General features: G+C 44.5%; 1 protein-coding gene across 1 annotated transcript in view; it reads right to left on the reverse strand.

Annotated features, from left to right (window-relative positions):
* Positions 1–8,941: 8,941 nt before the first annotated feature.
* Positions 8,942–16,813, reverse strand: part of cep295 (centrosomal protein 295) — an 85,505-nt gene continuing 77,633 nt past the window's right edge. The window contains exons 21-22 of the mRNA XM_072460073.1: positions 9,598–9,800; positions 8,942–9,336 (exon numbers count right to left, since the gene is read on the reverse strand). Of these exons, the coding sequence (XP_072316174.1) occupies positions 9,318–9,336; positions 9,598–9,800 (222 nt within the window). The 3' untranslated portion in view covers positions 8,942–9,317. The remainder of the gene's footprint in view (positions 9,337–9,597; positions 9,801–16,813) is intronic.

The following is a 16,813-nucleotide window of genomic DNA, read 5'->3' on the forward strand; positions in this document are numbered from 1 at the left end:
GTTATGAGCCGCCGCCGCCGCCGCCGCCGCCGCTGTTGCTGCTGCTGGAGAGCTACGGCAGCGACGTAGCATGCGCATGCGCGATGAGCGGGCGAAGGACCCTTGCTCTTGCGCGTCCGAACGGAACGCCTGAGCTAAAAGTCTTTATGTCGTATTATTGTGCAAATGTTCAAGTGTACAAACTGTAGAACAAACACTGCATTATATGCTGCATTATATACATATATTTCTTAATAATCAATGATAATAATCGATTTACAATAGTCGTCTGAAAAAACATCAGTAATCGAATAGAGAGTTTGATTGTTGGTGTGATGTTTGAAGAGTTAATTATGTTTTTGAAGTCCATTTAAAAATGAGAATGAGAGAATTGCAGTTTCTGAAATTTATGTTTGAGAATAAAGATCATACCAACTAATATGAAGAAATTCATAACATAAGAAAAAGGTTTATTTTTGTCAATCGGAGGATTTTCAAAATAACGTGGTTTTTTTATTTATTTATTGACAATTACATATTTGATTTGCACAAATACCAACATTTTCTAACAACATTACAATCGTGAAAAGTGATCCAAAGTATCTTGAGTCATTTAAAATAATTAACATTTTTTGTCAGTAACTCAGACTTGAACTTTAACAGCCACGTCAAATCAATAACATCAGCAGCTTTTTACCATCTAAAAATCATTGCCAAAATCAAAAATATAGTGTCCAAACCAGATTTAGAGAGACTTATCCATGCGTTTGTCTCCAGTAGATTAGACTACTGTAACGGCCTGCTCACTGGCCTCTCCAAACGAGCTGTAAAACAGCTGCAGTACATCCAGAACGCTGCTGCTCGGGTCCTGACCAGAACCAGGAAGTATGAGCACATTAGTCCTGTTCTCAGGTCTCTGCACTGGCTCCTGTGGCTCAGAGAATAGACTTTAAAGCAGCTCTGCTTGTGTACAAGTCTCTCCATGGCCTAGCACCAAAGTACATCTTGGATATGTTAGTGCCATATGAACCATCTCGGACTCTGAGGACCTCAGGGACCGGCCTCCTGCTGGTGCCAGAGTCAGGACAAAACATGGACCGGCCTCCTGCTGGTGCCAGAGTCAGGACTAAACATGGACCGGCCTCCTGCTGGTGCCAGAGTCAGGACTAAACATGGAGCGGCCTCCTGCTGGTGCCAGAGTCAGGACTAAACATGGACCGGCCTCCTGCTGGTGCCAGAGTCAGGACTAAACATGGAGCGGCCTCCTGCTGGTGCCAGAGTCTTCCTGAAGATGTGAGACAGGCTTCTACTCTGACAATGTTCAAATCTAAGCTAAAAACAGTTTTGTTTAGCTGCGCATATGACTGAAAGGATTTTTTCTTTGCACTCTTCTCTTTTGTTTGTGATTTTATTAGTTTAAACAATCAGTTGGATTGATAATTTTTAATTTAGTTAATTTTATTGTATTTCTGTTTGTGTAATTTCTTTGTGATTTTAATGCATTTTTTCCTGCTGTGAAGCACTTTGAATTGCCTTGTGTATGAAATGTGCTCTACAAATAAACTTGCCTTGCCTAAAGGTAGAGACAAAAGAGTTGACATGGTACATATCTGTTCTGTATGTTCTGTACGTTAATAGCCAGGTTTTCTTCCAGTTTATATATTGTATTGTGGAGCACCAAATTAAATCCCCCCTCAGCTAAATTGTCAGTCAGTCTGTCTGTCTGTGTGTATGTGTATGTGTATGTGTATGTGTATGTGTATGTGTATGTGTATGTGTATGTGTATGTGTGTGTGTGTGTGTGTGTGTGTATGTGTATGTGTATGTGTATGTGTATGTGTATGTGTGTGTGTGTGTGTGTGTGTGTGTGTGTGTGTGTGTGTGTGTGTGTGTGTGTGTGTGTGTGTATGTGTATGTGTGTATGTGTATGTGTATGTGTATGTGTGTGTGTGTATGTGTGTATGTGTGTATGTGTATGTGTGTATGTGTATGTGTATGTGTATGTGTATGTGTGTGTGTGTGTGTGTGTGTGTGTGTATGTGTGTGTATGTGTATGTGTGTGTGTGTGTGTGTATGTGTGTGTGTGTGTGTGTGTGTGTGTCTGTGTGTGTATGTGTATGTGTATGTGTATGTGTATGTGTGTGTGTGTGTGTGTGTGTGTGTGTGTGTGTGTGTGTGTGTGTGTGTGTGTGTGTGTGTGACATTCTTGAATACATTTATGAATGAAGTTCTGTCCCATCAGTTGTAACACTGTGAATTGAGAACAGGAGGAGGGACCAGGCACAGCCCTGTCTGGCCCCCCTGTCCAGAATCAGTGGATCTGTCAGATGACCATTGATTTTAATTCTTGATGTTGGACCATCGTAAAGAGCCCCAATATTTTTACAATTAAATCATTGATTTGAAATTTGTTTAGCACTTTATTTGGTCGACAACAGCATCAAAAACCTTCTCAGCGTCTAAACTATTTATTAAGGCTTTGTTTTCCTGTTTTTGTATTTGTCTCATTATGTTTGAGGATGTTTGTCTTAAATCATCTTGTGTTTGTCGTTTGTTAATAAATTCTGTTTAATCAATGTGGATTAAGTTTGGGAGGATTTGTTTCATTCTTTTAGACACAATTGAGGTGTAAATACGATCGTCCACAATCAGAATAGAAATGGATCTTCATGAGTGGATCTTCCCTTCCTCAGGGACATGATGGCGTCTTTCTGACTTATTTGAAATGTCCAGATGACAGTTGCCAAAAGGAGAGAGTGTTTTATACCACGGTCTCTGGAGAGTTATTGTTCTTTAATCTTTTGATTGCACCTTTTATTTCCCAAACTGTTTTTTCAGCTCCTAATTTTTTATTTTGTTCTTCTGACATAACCGGCAAATCATTGATCTCATCCTCTGGTTTGGTCTGGTTTGGTTTACATGACTTTGCCTGTTCCGTATTTTCATATTTGTTTTTCCATCTTGATGTTTTTTAAGTTTCCAAGATAGTAATTTAGAACATTTTGATCCACACTCATGATCTTTGTGTGGTAAGACTGTGATTGGAACCTGTGCCGAAGGTGCGTTATCCTCCTGGCGGCTCCTGGCGGCTCCTGGCGGCTCCTGGCGGGCTTTATAAACGCTCCTTTTCTCTTTGTTTCCCCTTTTCGCCCACACATTTCCGGGTCTTGGAAGATCTCATGTTCCAACTTTAATCCTTAGAGTCCAAAAAGGTTTGGAGCCACGAGCTGTGTCTCTTCCAGCAGCAGAACCAGGACTGATGGTTCAGGTCCTTTTATCTGGTCCACCTCATTGGGTCGAACTATCCATAATTACAAGGGATGTTGACAGTATCTTTAGCTCATAAAAAGGTACTAAAACCTCCATAAAACCAATAAACACATACACATTTCATTATACATACATATATACATAAAACCCTAAAACCAACACCTAATCCATGATAAAAGCCCTTAAACCCCTGTGCTCCCCCCATGGTGCTCCCCCCATGTGCTCCCCCCATGGTGCTCCCCCCCATGTGCTCCCCCCATGGTGCTCCCCCCATGGTGCTCCCCCCCATGTGCTCCCCCCATGTGCTCCCCCCATGGTGCTCCCCCCCATGTGCTCCCCCCATGGTGCTCCCCCCCATGTGCTCCCCCCATGGTGCTCCCCCCCATGTGCTCCCCCCATGTGCTCCCCCCATGGTGCTCCCCCCCATGTGCTCCCCCCATGTGCTCCCCCCATGTGCTCCCCCCATGTGCTCCCCCCATGTGCTCCCCCCATGGTGCTCCCCCCCATGTGCTCCCCCCATGGTGCTCCCCCCCATGTGCTCCCCCCATGTGCTCCCCCCATGGTGCTCCCCCCCATGTGCTCCCCCCATGTGCTCCCCCCATGGTGCTCCCCCCATGGTGCTCCCCCCCATGTGCTCCCCCCATGTGCTCCCCCCATGTGCTCCCCCCCATGTGCTCCCCCCATGGTGCTCCCCCCCATGGTGCTCCCCCCCATGTGCTCCCCCCATGGTGCTCCCCCCCATGTGCTCCCCCCCATGTGCTCCCCCCCATATGCTCCCCCCATGGTGCTCCCCCCCATGTGCTCCCCCCATGTGCTCCCCCCATGTGCTCCCCCCCATGTGCTCCCCCCATGTGCTCCCCCCATGGTGCTCCCCCCATGTGCTCCCCCCCATGTGCTCCCCCCATGGTGCTCCCCCCCATGGTGCTCCCCTACACTTCCTCTGTCTTGGTCCAGCCGGGAACCTTTAAAAAGGGAGCTTGTTCCTGGAGGGAACCCTTTGACTCCTGGACACAACAGAGGAAGTGAGTAACACACAATTCACTAAAAACACAAACCACATTAACATCAACAAATATTGCACCATATATATTGCACATAACCAATTTCATAATTTAATCCGTCTTCCTTTTCCCTCCAGGACAGACGGCTTCAGTTAAAGGGCCCCTGTGCACCAGATCTAAAAATGGGATAAAAGAGACTTTACTTTAATAAACATTTAAAATCAATTTTGTGCAAGTATGTATGTGTGTGTGTATATATATATATATATATATATATATATATATATATATATATATATATATATATATATATATATATATATATATATATATATATATATATATATATATATATATATATATATATATTTAGAAATTCCGTTTGCCATATACATTTAGGCCCAGAAATATTTGGACAGTGACATAAGTTTAGTTATTTTAGCTGTTTATGAAAACATATTCAGGATACAATTATATAATAAATAAGGGCTTAAAGTGCAGACACTCAACTTTAATTTGAGAGTATTCACATCCAAATTGGAGGAAGGGTTTAGGAATGGGAGCAAAAGTGATTAGACAATTGACTCAAACGCTGAAGAAAAAAACAAGGCTGCCTGGGCTCGTCACCGATGACGCAGTTAAAAGGTCTGGAGTTGAATCCAGGTGTGGCATTTGCATTTAGAAGCTGTTGCTGTGAACACACAACATGCGGTCAAAGGATCTCTCAAGGAGCTGAAACAGACCCTCCTGAGGCTGAAAAAGAAGAAGAAATCCATCGGCGAGATGCAGAAATGTTAGAAATGGCCAAATCAACCGTTTGGTCAGAGGAAAAATGAGTGCACTGGTGAGCTTGGGAACGCAAAAGGATTGTATGTCCACAGAAGACAGGGGTGGATGATCGCAGAATCCTTTCCATCAATATCTAAGTTTACCATAAAGAAGACTTCATGAGAGTAAATGCAAAGGATTCACCACAAGGTGCAAACCATTAATCAGCCTCAAAAATAGAAAGGCCAGAATTGCAAAAAAAACACAAAGAAGCCAGCCCGGATCTGGAACAGCATTCTTTGGACAGATGATGTGACTAAGATCATTCTTTGGACAGATGAGACTAAGATCAACCTGTACCAGAATGATGGGAAGAAGAACATTTGGGGAACAGCTCATGATCCAAAGCGCAGCACATCTTCTGTAAAACATGGAGGCAGTGTGATGGCACGGGAATGCATGGCTTCCAATGGCACTGGGTCACCCTGCCAGACCTCTGCAGTGTGGATGTGTGTGTCTGTTTGTGTTGCCCTGCCTGCAGGGGGCGCCAGACCTAAACTATAAAAAGACGCTCTATGTTGTTGTTCGTCCTCTGGCCGTCTTTACTTCCGGGCGCTGGGCGCTCGGTGTGTGTGGTCCATGCGTCTACTCCATGTAGCAGGTGTGACTGGTACAATGCGTTCAGCTTTAATGCGTAACTAGGCCCTTATCAGACGCTCTTTTGTTGTGCCGCTGTCCGCTCGGTGAGCGCCTCATCGCGCAGCTGGGTGTGTCTTCACTGTAGACCGGGTGTGTGTGTCCCCGGTGGTCCTCTGAAGCTAGTCATTCCAAGCCTAGTTTAAAGCCCCTGTACGGCGTGCCCTCGAAGGGGTATGTTTCTGGTGATTGGCTATAGCGAGCGTATAAGTTGATGTGTCCGTGTTTTTAAAATAATATATTTGTTCGTAGGTGAAGGTGCAGGAGCCCACCGGGCGTCCAGCTCAACCACCGCTGCCTTTTTGATTATGTTTTAGTTTAACAATTGCTGCTCTCCCTGTTACCGGTTTGGATCCTGACTGTTCTTGTGGAAAATGTTAATGACTGAATGTACTTCATTGTATTTCTCTTTGATCTAGACTCTGCAAATGAACTAAACTTTCAGCCTTCCAATCTACCAACTAGCTTCATGTATAAATAAATGATGCTTCAAATTGAACAAACTTGTCCTCTGATCAATACGAACCTGTGTCCTCGTTTACTGAGGTGAATAACGGTATAGGAGTGGAGGCCTTACCCTCGCATGCTACAAATAGGGATATACTGTCTGCTCAGATTCAGCGAAATGCAGCAAAGTTGATTGGACGGCACTTCACAGTACAGATGCAACCCAAGTTTTTTAAAGCAATAAGTGGAATATTATGCAATGGTCAAGTCAATCACCAGATCTCAATCCAATTGCGCATGCAAGTTAATTATAATTGTGTTTTCAAGTCATATCATACTATTGATAAAAAAATACACTATTTTTTAAAAAGAATTACGCTCTTTTGCTGCTGCCGTCTTTCTGCCTTCACATAACCCGGAAATGTGACGTCACTCTGGGAGATAGCTAGAGCCAACATGGAGGATATTTACACTGAAGTGGACAGCGATAGCGACCAAAATACGAGTGAATCCTCGTCAAGTGAGAGGATTTCAACAGATGACGAACAACATCCAGTTGAAGAACAGGTCCAGCAGCTGCTGCCTCATATTTGAGCCTGACGCCTCTCCGCGGAGGAGAATGATGAGGAGACGAGAATGAGGTGGCGACTGGACATCGACAGACTTTCTGAATGGTGTGTGATAAACTGGAATATTTCACATGAAATGATATGAAATACAATGATGGCGAGTGTTTGTGTGTATAAAGAAGACTCCAGACGGATGCATTTGATTCAGTTTATTGACTGGTCAGATCGGCTTCATAGCTTGATACACAGCTCATACAGAGCGCTGCCACATCTCCACGCTGTTCCTGGACTGTACCATTATGTGCCACTGAGCCCATAACGAGGTTCCTTACTGTATTAGTTCGAAACTGCAAATTACTAGTCAAACTGACCTGAAAACGGGAGTTGAGAACGTGCTGGTGGCTCGATTCAATTTCATTACAAATCCATTAAACTTTCTGGTAAAGTTAGCACTCTCGCCGTCAACAACACGCCATCATGCACACGGCGTCAGTCAGACGCTACGAAAGCAGACAACTGCCTGATGTGAAAATATCTTGCAACTTACTTTTTTGAATATCCAAGTCGATATTTCATGAGGTTTAGGAAACTGTCTTCTGTGAAATGTTGGTAGCATAGCACTGGACCAGACGTGCCATACATCGCCGATTTGGGATTCCAAAAACGTTCTCTTAGTCCACACAATTTGACAAATCAAAGAGCCCGCTTCCCTCTTAAGAGCAGTGCATTGGCACATCTCAGTGTCATTGAATTAACTCATATTTTTTTGGTCATTGGTTAAAACTAACCGTCCAGACTTGGTTGTGAAACAATGATATCTGTATTCCACTTATAAACAAATGGTGCAGCCCATCTTTAGGGCAGAAAGACCCTCAAACAAGCAACAACTGAAGACAGCTGCAGTAAAGGCCTGGCAAAGCAAACCCAGCGTTTGGTGATGTCCATGGGTTCATTACCTGCTAACGATTCTCAACAAAATACTGAAAAGTAACATTTTACTCAGGGTTATGTTGATTTGTCCAATTACTTTTGAGCCCCTGAAATGAGCAAGGTTTGAATGAAAATAGTGACAATTCAAACAATGTTTAATCATCCATTTTTGTTCAACCCCTCTAATTAAACCTTTAAAGATCCCATTTTATGCTTTTTTCCTGTTTCGTAGCCTACCCCAAGGGTTTGTTTGATAATAAGTGTTGTGCAACACCCATAACATAATAGTTATAAAATATCACCCATATCTTGGACCCCGCTCACAAACCTGGAAATGCAGACTGCTTAGTTTGAGATTTACCCCCGCCAAGAGCGATCTGCTTCCCCCGCCCACTCCGTGACGTTGCCTAGCTGCACACAGCGCATGACACAGCGGCACATGTCAGCAGCAGCGTTGGAACAAAAGAAGTAACGTTTGAAGCCTAAATAACCAGTTCCTCACGGCGGAGGGGGGCGTGTTACAGGGACAGAGTGCTCCCTGGAGGATGGGCTGAAACAGTGTGCTGCATAAGGGTTTGTCTGCTCATCCGAGGGGAAGGATAGAGACTGTTATCTAGCTAAAGACAGCAGGAATCAATCAAATGACCACTTTGGGCACATATGAGGCACCAATAACACTGCAAGAAGGTCAAAAGCTCTGAAAAGTCAATTTTGCATGATATGGGACCTTTAAAGTCTGCACTTCAATTGTGTTGTAGTGTATTTCATTTCAAATCCAGTGTGGTGGCCGAGCTCAAATCATGAAGATTCTGTCGCTGTCCAAACATTTTTGGGCCTATCTGTAAATAGATAGGTCTTTCTAAATGTCAAAGGGGGTCGCCAGAATGAGGGGAAGTTATTTAAAAGTGCCCAGTTAAAATTTGTTAAGCAGCACCAAATGATAAGTGGAAATCCTTTTCCTCCAGATAAGTCTCAATGTGGCATGAGTAACCTACAGATCAGTTTGGACTTCAATTCTTAATGACTTCTTCAAAGTACTGCTTTAAATGGGATTAAGTCACTTATTAAGCAACATGAAAATATTGAGTTTCAGTCTAATGATGCTCAAGGGATTTGGCCCCGCTAAAGAAACCCCAGAGAGGCCCCTGCACATCCATTATAAGCTACAATCAAACAGGGGAAAATCATCAAGAATTCAATTTATAAATGAATACATTGAAATAAGACAAGACAAGTTTTATTTAATCAATTGAGGGTACTCAGTTTTTACACATTTATAAAAGTCACCAGCATTTGTAAAAAATAGAATGTGTTGGAATCTGCTCAGTGTGTGTTTAGAATCAAATCTAAATGTAAGAAGTATAAAGACACTGACAAAGGTAGTGCTGAGCGTTCAGACCAGGGAGGCCTGAAATGTGTTGGGCTCCGGGGCCACGTACAGACGAGCTCCGGGGCCACGTACAGACGAGCTCCGGGGCCACGTACAGACGAGCTCCGGGGCCACGTACAGACGAGCTCCGGGGCCACGTACAGACGTGCTCCGGGGCCACGTACAGACGGGCTCCGGGGCCACGTACAGACGGGCTCCGGGGCCACGTACAGACGGGCTCCGGGGCCACGTACAGACGGGCTCCTGCAGTGGTCCTGCACTTCTCGATCATCTCTGAAGCCAAAATCTGGAAGAAAAGTAGGTGAGAACACTGGTCATTAGGAGTGGGACGAGACCCGCACACTCAGTGTGATGAGTGTTGAGCTCAGTTTATGTTTCGGTGGTGGTCAGCGCTGATAAATGTCTTAACTTTTGCTGACCTGCCTCGTCATGTGGAAATGAGCGGGATTTCCTAGTAGCTGGATCAGATTTTTACCGTTTATACTGCATTTTGTGCGTAATTTACATGAAAAGTAAAGTTGTAAAGAAAGTGTAGTTGAAGCTTTACCTTTGAGTGCCGTCAGCTCCAGGTCCCGCCTCCTCTGCTGACCCAGGTCCCGCCTCCTCTGCTGACCCAGGTCCCGCCTCCTCTGCTGACCCAGGTCCCGCCTCCTCTGCTGACCCAGGTTCCTGTTCGTCAGAGCTGCTGTCTGTCAAACTGACCAACGTGATCTGAGACTGCTCCAGAATGCCCTTCTCCTCAAACCAATCCTGATGACACAAATGTGCAGTATTGGTTTCCAGACTTTGCAATATTTCACATTTTTTAACTTATATCATATGGCTATGGAACAGTTGAGTTATATTATTGTGTGGACCTCAATAAACAGGAAGGACGGTAAATGTATTTTGACTGATGAAAAATGGGAAAATATGGTCCCTGATTTCAGAACTATGTATTTGGGCTTCAAAACCCTGCCATGGACACAATTAATCGATATCTTTGGAGCATGAAATTTGTTTAGCACTATAAAATAAATGTGGCCAACTAACAGCATCAAATCTAATTATTACGGCTTTGTTCTGTTGCTTTTGTATACAATTCATTATGTGTAAGGATAATCTAATGATCAGACAGAATTCATGATCATTCATGAAGTCCAGCTCCGTCCTGGGCTGTGCTCTGGACTCGGTGCAGGAGGTGGGGGACAGAAGGGTCCTGGCTAAACTCACATCTATGCTGGACCATGAGTGTCGCCCCCTAAAGGACACTCTGTCCCCTGCAGGACACTGTCCCCTGCAGGACACTGTCCCCTGCAGGACACTCTGTCCCCTCTGGAGAGCAGCTTCAGTGACTGATCCACCCTCGCTGTGTGAAGGAGACGTTTCACAGTCTGTCCTTCTGCTGCTGTCAGACTTTATAACAAACACTGTCATACCCATGTGCAATACTGTCATACCCATGTGCAATACTGTCATATTCATGTGCAATACTGTCATACCCATGTGCAATACGGTCATATTCATGTGCAATACTGTCATACCCATCTGCAATACTGCCATATTCATGTGCAATTACTGTCGTACTCACATGCAATAATGTATCTGATGTAAATAAGAGTGTTTACTTTACCATTATTATTAGTATTATTTACACTGTTTACTCTTTATATGCTGCCGTTAGGTCACATGATCATGTCACATGGCATTAACTTCCACTGCTATGCAGATGACATTTATCAATGAAACCTGATCAGAGCGATCAAGTAGACAGACTTAGTGCTTGTGTGAAGGAGATAAAAACCTGGATGACATTTAACTACCTGCTTCTTAACCCTGAAAAACTGAGGTCATTGTGCTGGTCCTAAGCATCTACGAGACGGTCTATCTGAGCAGATAGTCACACTGGTCAATGTTAGTGAAGCCTCCAGTTCTACTGTAGAAACCTGTGAGTCTTATTTGACCAGGAGCTCTCATTTGAAGCTCATATAAATCAAGTCTGTAAAACAGCCTATTTCCATTTGCGCAACAAGAGCCAAAATCAGAAGAATCCTGCCTAAAAGTGATGCCGAAAAACTTATCCATGCATTTGTAACGACTAGATTAGACTACTGTAACTCCTGCTTGCAGTGTGTCCTAAAAGCTCCATAAAAAGCTTTCAACTGGTTCAAAATGCAGCAGCAAGATTACTAACAGGAACAAAAAGAAGAGAGCACATTACGCCGGTGCTGGAGTCTCTTCACTGGCTCCCGTCCAGTTTAGAATGAAATTTAAAATTCTACTCTTGACCTACAAAGCCATAAATGACATGGCCCCATCCTACCTCAAAGATGCTATAGAACCATATCATCCAAACAGAGCTCTTCGCTCTCAGAATGCCGGCCTTCTGGTGGTGCCAAGAGTCTCTAAAAGTACTGTAGAAGGTAGAGCGTTTAGCTACCAAGCTCCTGTGTTATGGAATCAGCTCCCGACCCATGTTAAATATGCTGACACAGTCTCTTCATTTAAGTCCAGGCTTAAAACGTTCCTCTTCGAAATCGCTTATGGTCAGAGTAGTTAGGAACAGAAACATAAACCCACAGCTTTAGCTACGCTGCCCTAGGAGTAACTGTGCTGGGGGAAGTATGACAGCTTGAGCACTATCCTCTTCTTCTGACTTATTCTATCAAACAATATTTATTTTTTAATTCCACTTGCAAACTGTTCACCGCCTTCTTTTTCCTTCTCTCACTCCTGAGGACCTGTGGACCCAGATGTCCCTCTCCTGGTGAAGTGGCCCCTGCCCCGTGTGGACGGTCCCTCATCTGCCTGAAGAGTGGGTCCAGTTCCAGTCTCCCTCGCGTCAGTCTGTGAGAGTCAGATCTCTCCTTCACTCTGGAACTCCTCCAGGTTTCTACTTTTCCCAAGGAGGTTTTTTGTAGTTTTTCCTGGCCGAGAAGGAGGGTCAGGACAGAGGACTCTGGGACATCGTCCCTTGCCACCACAGACATTGTCTGACTCCATCGCCACCACAGACATTGTTGATTAATTTCTCACTGCCTCAGCCTGAGCTAGCCTAGCCTAGCGTTGCTGCTAGTGTCATGGCTGAATCTTCCTCTTCCTTTACCTGCTGTCATATGTCGAGTCAGAACCCTGGCTCTTTCTCTGACGACAGGTGCGTGAAGTGCAGTTTAGTGGTAGCTTTGGAGGCCAGGGTTACGGAGTTAGAAGATCCGCTGTTTAGAGCTAAAGTCTAGCTATAGTCAGGTTTTAGCTTCAGGTGTATCGAACTGCGCAACAGGGCGCAGTGTTAGCATTAGCAACTCTCCTCCTGAGCGGCTCCAGCTCCACTGTCCATCTCGTCTGTCCGTCTGAGGGAGTCGGATCTCTCACTGTGGAACTCCTCCAGGTTTCTACTTTTTCCCCAAAGAGGTTTTGTAGTTTTGCCTGGCCCAGAAGAAGGGTCTAAGGACAGGGGCCCCTGGGACATTTGTCTAAGGACAGGGGCCCCTGGGACATTGTGGCCCTCCGAGGCAACTGCTGTTGTGATTTTGGGCGTTACAAAGATACGGTAAATGGAATTGAATTAAATTAGAGGGTAAAGTGAACGTTTTGTGAACCCTAACCCATATTATATTTTAGATACTTTTGTTTCACATAGTTGTATTTAGTAGTTATAGTTATAAAGGTAAAAAGCTGGTATGATTTTTTGTGAACCACACCTAAATATTTAAGAGATTCCGTTTTCCATTTAAATGGTTTTGAAATAAGTTCTGTCAAAAGAAAAGGGGGGTTGCCAGAAAGAAAGAATTTCAGTTTTTTGTATATTCAGGCTGTATCCAGATATTGACCAATATTATGAAGGTTGCATTTTCCTCGGCTATGAGGCTTTCCTTCCACGAAAAGGTCGTTGCACTGATTTACAGATGAGGCCAATTTGAAGAACATTATTGATCAGATTTTTTTTTTTGGGGGGGGTTTACGTGTTTGAAGCCAAAATGATCAATGTTCAACTAACGAGACACGTGCTAATTTCCCCCATGGAGCCATTGTTTAATTAACTAGGCCAAGTTTATACAGTATATAGTTTATAAATGTTCACAAGACGAGACAAAAAACAGTTAAATGAACAATGTTTTTCGGCACGAACCACGGACGGGGTGTGGTTCACCGGTACTTCCATGTGCTCATTGTACCTCAACATCGGCTGTTTCTAAGGTTTGCCTATCTAGGCAGTCATTGGCAATTCCGGGTGCTCCCATTTGGATCCTCCCTTTCCCCGAGAGTGTTCAGACGATGCGTGAAGGCAGGCCTTGCAGCTTTGCAGGCCAACGAACCTTTTGGCGGTCAGTGGGGATGAAATAGAACGAAGGTTACATATGTAACAACGGTTCTATGAATCCCGGATGACAGCCAGAGGCGCTCACTCCAAATCCTTGCGTTATCGAGAGAAGATCGGGGAATATATTACTTCCGGGGCGCCGTACAGGGTCACAGGCAGTGACGTGCGGTGAGGTTCAGGGCGAGTGAGGCACCAAAAAAAAAAAGTTGTGATAAGCGGGAGTCTAACCCACTTTCTCTTGTGTTAGAGGCCGTGTCGGTAACCATTAGGCTATTTGCGTCATAAGGCGCTGGTACAGCTGGCAGCCCGGTGTAAACGCTCTCTCTTCTTTCTCACACTTATTGTGCTTTATCTCCTATATTTGGTAAATATAGTTAGTCTATTTTACTGTACGATAGGGACACGCGCTGGAATAGTTTTTTAATTCAACTGTTTTTGACATTTTTCGGCTGGATTTGAGCGTTTTTCGTTGCGTTCGTTGTGTTGTTGTGACGTGAGCTAGCTCCGAGCGAGCCCCCCGCGCCCTCCGGCCGCGCTAAAGTACGGCGTGTCGTCGGTACACGTTTATATACACGTTTATATGAAAGAGGTACTTCACGAACGATCGGGACACGCACTGGAATCGCTTTAAATTAACTTGTTTTGACTTTATTCGGCTGGATTGAGTGTTTTCGTCGTGTCGTTGCGATGTGTCTTGGCTCTGAGTCCCCCGGCCCCGCCCCCCGGCTCCGCCCCCCGGCTCCGGCCCCGCCCCCCGGCTCCGACCCCGCCCCCCGGCCGGCGCCGTACCGCGTTTCCACAAAGGAGGAACTCATGAAACTGCGGAGAACAGTCGTCTTACCGGAGATCGTCACGTTATCCCGTCGCAATACTGACCTAACCTAATACTGATGTGCAATTCTGTCGTATGTGCAATTACTGTGAAATTCATGTGCAATCTATGTGCTGTCGTGACACATATTCATGTGCAATTACCGTCGGGATCACATGCAATGGTATTTATGTATTTATTTGTCTATGGGAGTTTTTATTTATTTATAAGAGATCTTCTACTGAAAGTGTTTTTCAGACTTCCTATAAGTGATCTGTTCTTCTGTATCTACCTCTGTATCTACCTGCGTTGCACCAATGAAATTTCCCCATGTGGGACAATAAAGGAATATCTTATCTTATCTTATTTGTTCAATACGTGACATCAGCGTTTTTAGATATATGACTTTGTCTAAAACAACCCGTTCAACTCTGGTGTAGGTCTTTCTTTAGTTATAACCTCTTGCTTTGATCGAAATCCAGATTTGTGAAACGTTTTAACTTGGAAATGTAATTTCTACAAACACAATAATAAGGAAGAAGATAGTGAAACCTGTCACACACGGCCGGGCTCAGGAGCATGCGCATTACATGCGCCTTCCATGAGGCGCATGTAATGAAGCCTCTCTGAGTGAACTTTTACTGCTGTTTTATAATGAATCTGTGAGCGTCAGAAATACATTTCATACATTATCGAGAGTATGGAACCACTGAGCACATCGTCAGGGTGTTTTATTTGTTATAAACAGAGGGAGAAAGAGAGTGGCACATCATTTGCATTGCACCAGCTCAGTTTGTGAGGAGTGTGTGTGTGTGTGTGTGTGTGCGTGTGTGTGCGCTCTAGCGGCTGAGCAGGAGCAGCCTCCTCCCTGTATCTGAACGGCATCTGAACATTTTGACATTCTTATTTGACATAATATTGTTCAATGTTGGATTCAAACGAAAAGTGGGTTTATAATACATACCATTTAATTTAATTTAATTTAATTTAAAGATTGACAGGTGAGGCCCTGCCTCCCCTGCCGCCCCTGGTCACAGGGGTGACTATTGGTATTACTACTGAAACTGCGCATGTGCAAAGGGAACATTCAGTGCTTCTGGACTGCCCTTCTGGCAGACATCCGGGATTCATAGAACTGTAGTTACACATGTAACTTTCGGTTTGCGTGGAAGTACGCACATTTTCACGTCAAGTAATTTATTATAGATCAATTCCTCACAGACATGGGGACATTTGGATGAGTTTTGTATGTAATATCCTGGGCAGTACTGAAGGTCTCCTTAAATGTAACGATGCGCTCCTTCACATGATGGTTAATATTAGTAATGGGAGGGGCCGCAACTCAAGTCCCAGATACAAGTTCCGGGATCACCCTCTCAAGAAACCCCTCAGTGTTATCCTTCTCGTGACATTAACATTAAAGGATGCAATTCACAATTTTTCAGATGCCATTGCATTATCTATGTTGAAATTATTCTTGCAAATCTGCACTTGTTACATTAACCTCTGGTCAAACACAACACACAGGAACAACAGCAGAACACAATAAAACAAGGAGACAAATGACTGATAAAGATAAAAGGGAAAACTATTTTCAAGGTAAAAAAAAAAAGGCCCACCGATACGGTTAGATATAGAACACGTTCACCTGGGTATTTAAAAACAAGAGGAGGAATACACCACCCCAGATTGAACAAATACTCATATGTGTTGATTAAAGTCCAGGCCCCTTCCATGTGATTTTTGTGAGAAATAACATACAAAATGTTTTACCAACATTGCTTTGCAAAAATGCCCAAAGCAGAATTAACGAAGACTAAACCAAGACCAAACCAGGTCTACACAGATCTTTTTTTTGTATTTGGAAGATGGGCCGTAATCAATTGCTTGGAAGGCCTGATTTGGCCCCCTGGGCCTCATGTTCAATAGCCCCGTCTTAAGGGGCCTTCACACCGTCGCGGTTGAAGCGTCCAGTTTACATTCAAAGTCTATAGTAAACACGCGTCGAGCACGTAGTGCGTTATCCGCGGCGCGATTTCTTCGTTTTTGTGGCGCGATTGGTGCGTTTTCTTACACTCTCGACGCTTTGAGCGCGCGTATGAGGCGACCAAGGCGGCCAAAGCGACGCGCGACGTGGGCAGATATGTTGAGGTCTCTGCAGCAGACGCGCAGCAGCCGCTGCAGCAGCCAATCAGAGCTGACGCTCCAGTGACGTACGTACGTATTTCCCCTCGCATTTCCGGTATTCCCCGTGGAATTCCCCAAGAAGAGCCACTTTTTCCTGGCTCGTCAACAATGGCAGACGAACGATTGATTGTGGTTGTTTGTGGGAGAATGGTGCTGTACCATGTATTCACGATGGAACAGAGACAGAAACAAACCAAAAACGCGAAAACAACACTCTCGATGTCTGCAATTTTACACAATGAAAGGCCACACCGAGAACAACTCCACTGCTCATGCGATAACACCTCTACTGCGCATGTGCGCAGAGAGCTCGAGCGCTCCGTACGCGCGCCTGTGTATAGTGCCCGGAGCGTCGAGAACGCGCGTCCGGTGCGTTTGTCTTTCTAATGTACACGCGCTCAAATTCTGCATCGGGCTCGATTTGGCTGCCGCAGTGTGTACGTAGCTTTAGAACAATACTACGCG

The sequence above is a fragment of the Eucyclogobius newberryi genome, unplaced genomic scaffold (genome assembly GCF_026437365.1).
Source record: "Eucyclogobius newberryi isolate DKJ021-1_F unplaced genomic scaffold, fEucNew1.0.hap1 SCAF_10, whole genome shotgun sequence".
Classification (NCBI taxonomy): Eukaryota; Metazoa; Chordata; class Actinopteri; order Gobiiformes; family Gobiidae; genus Eucyclogobius; species Eucyclogobius newberryi.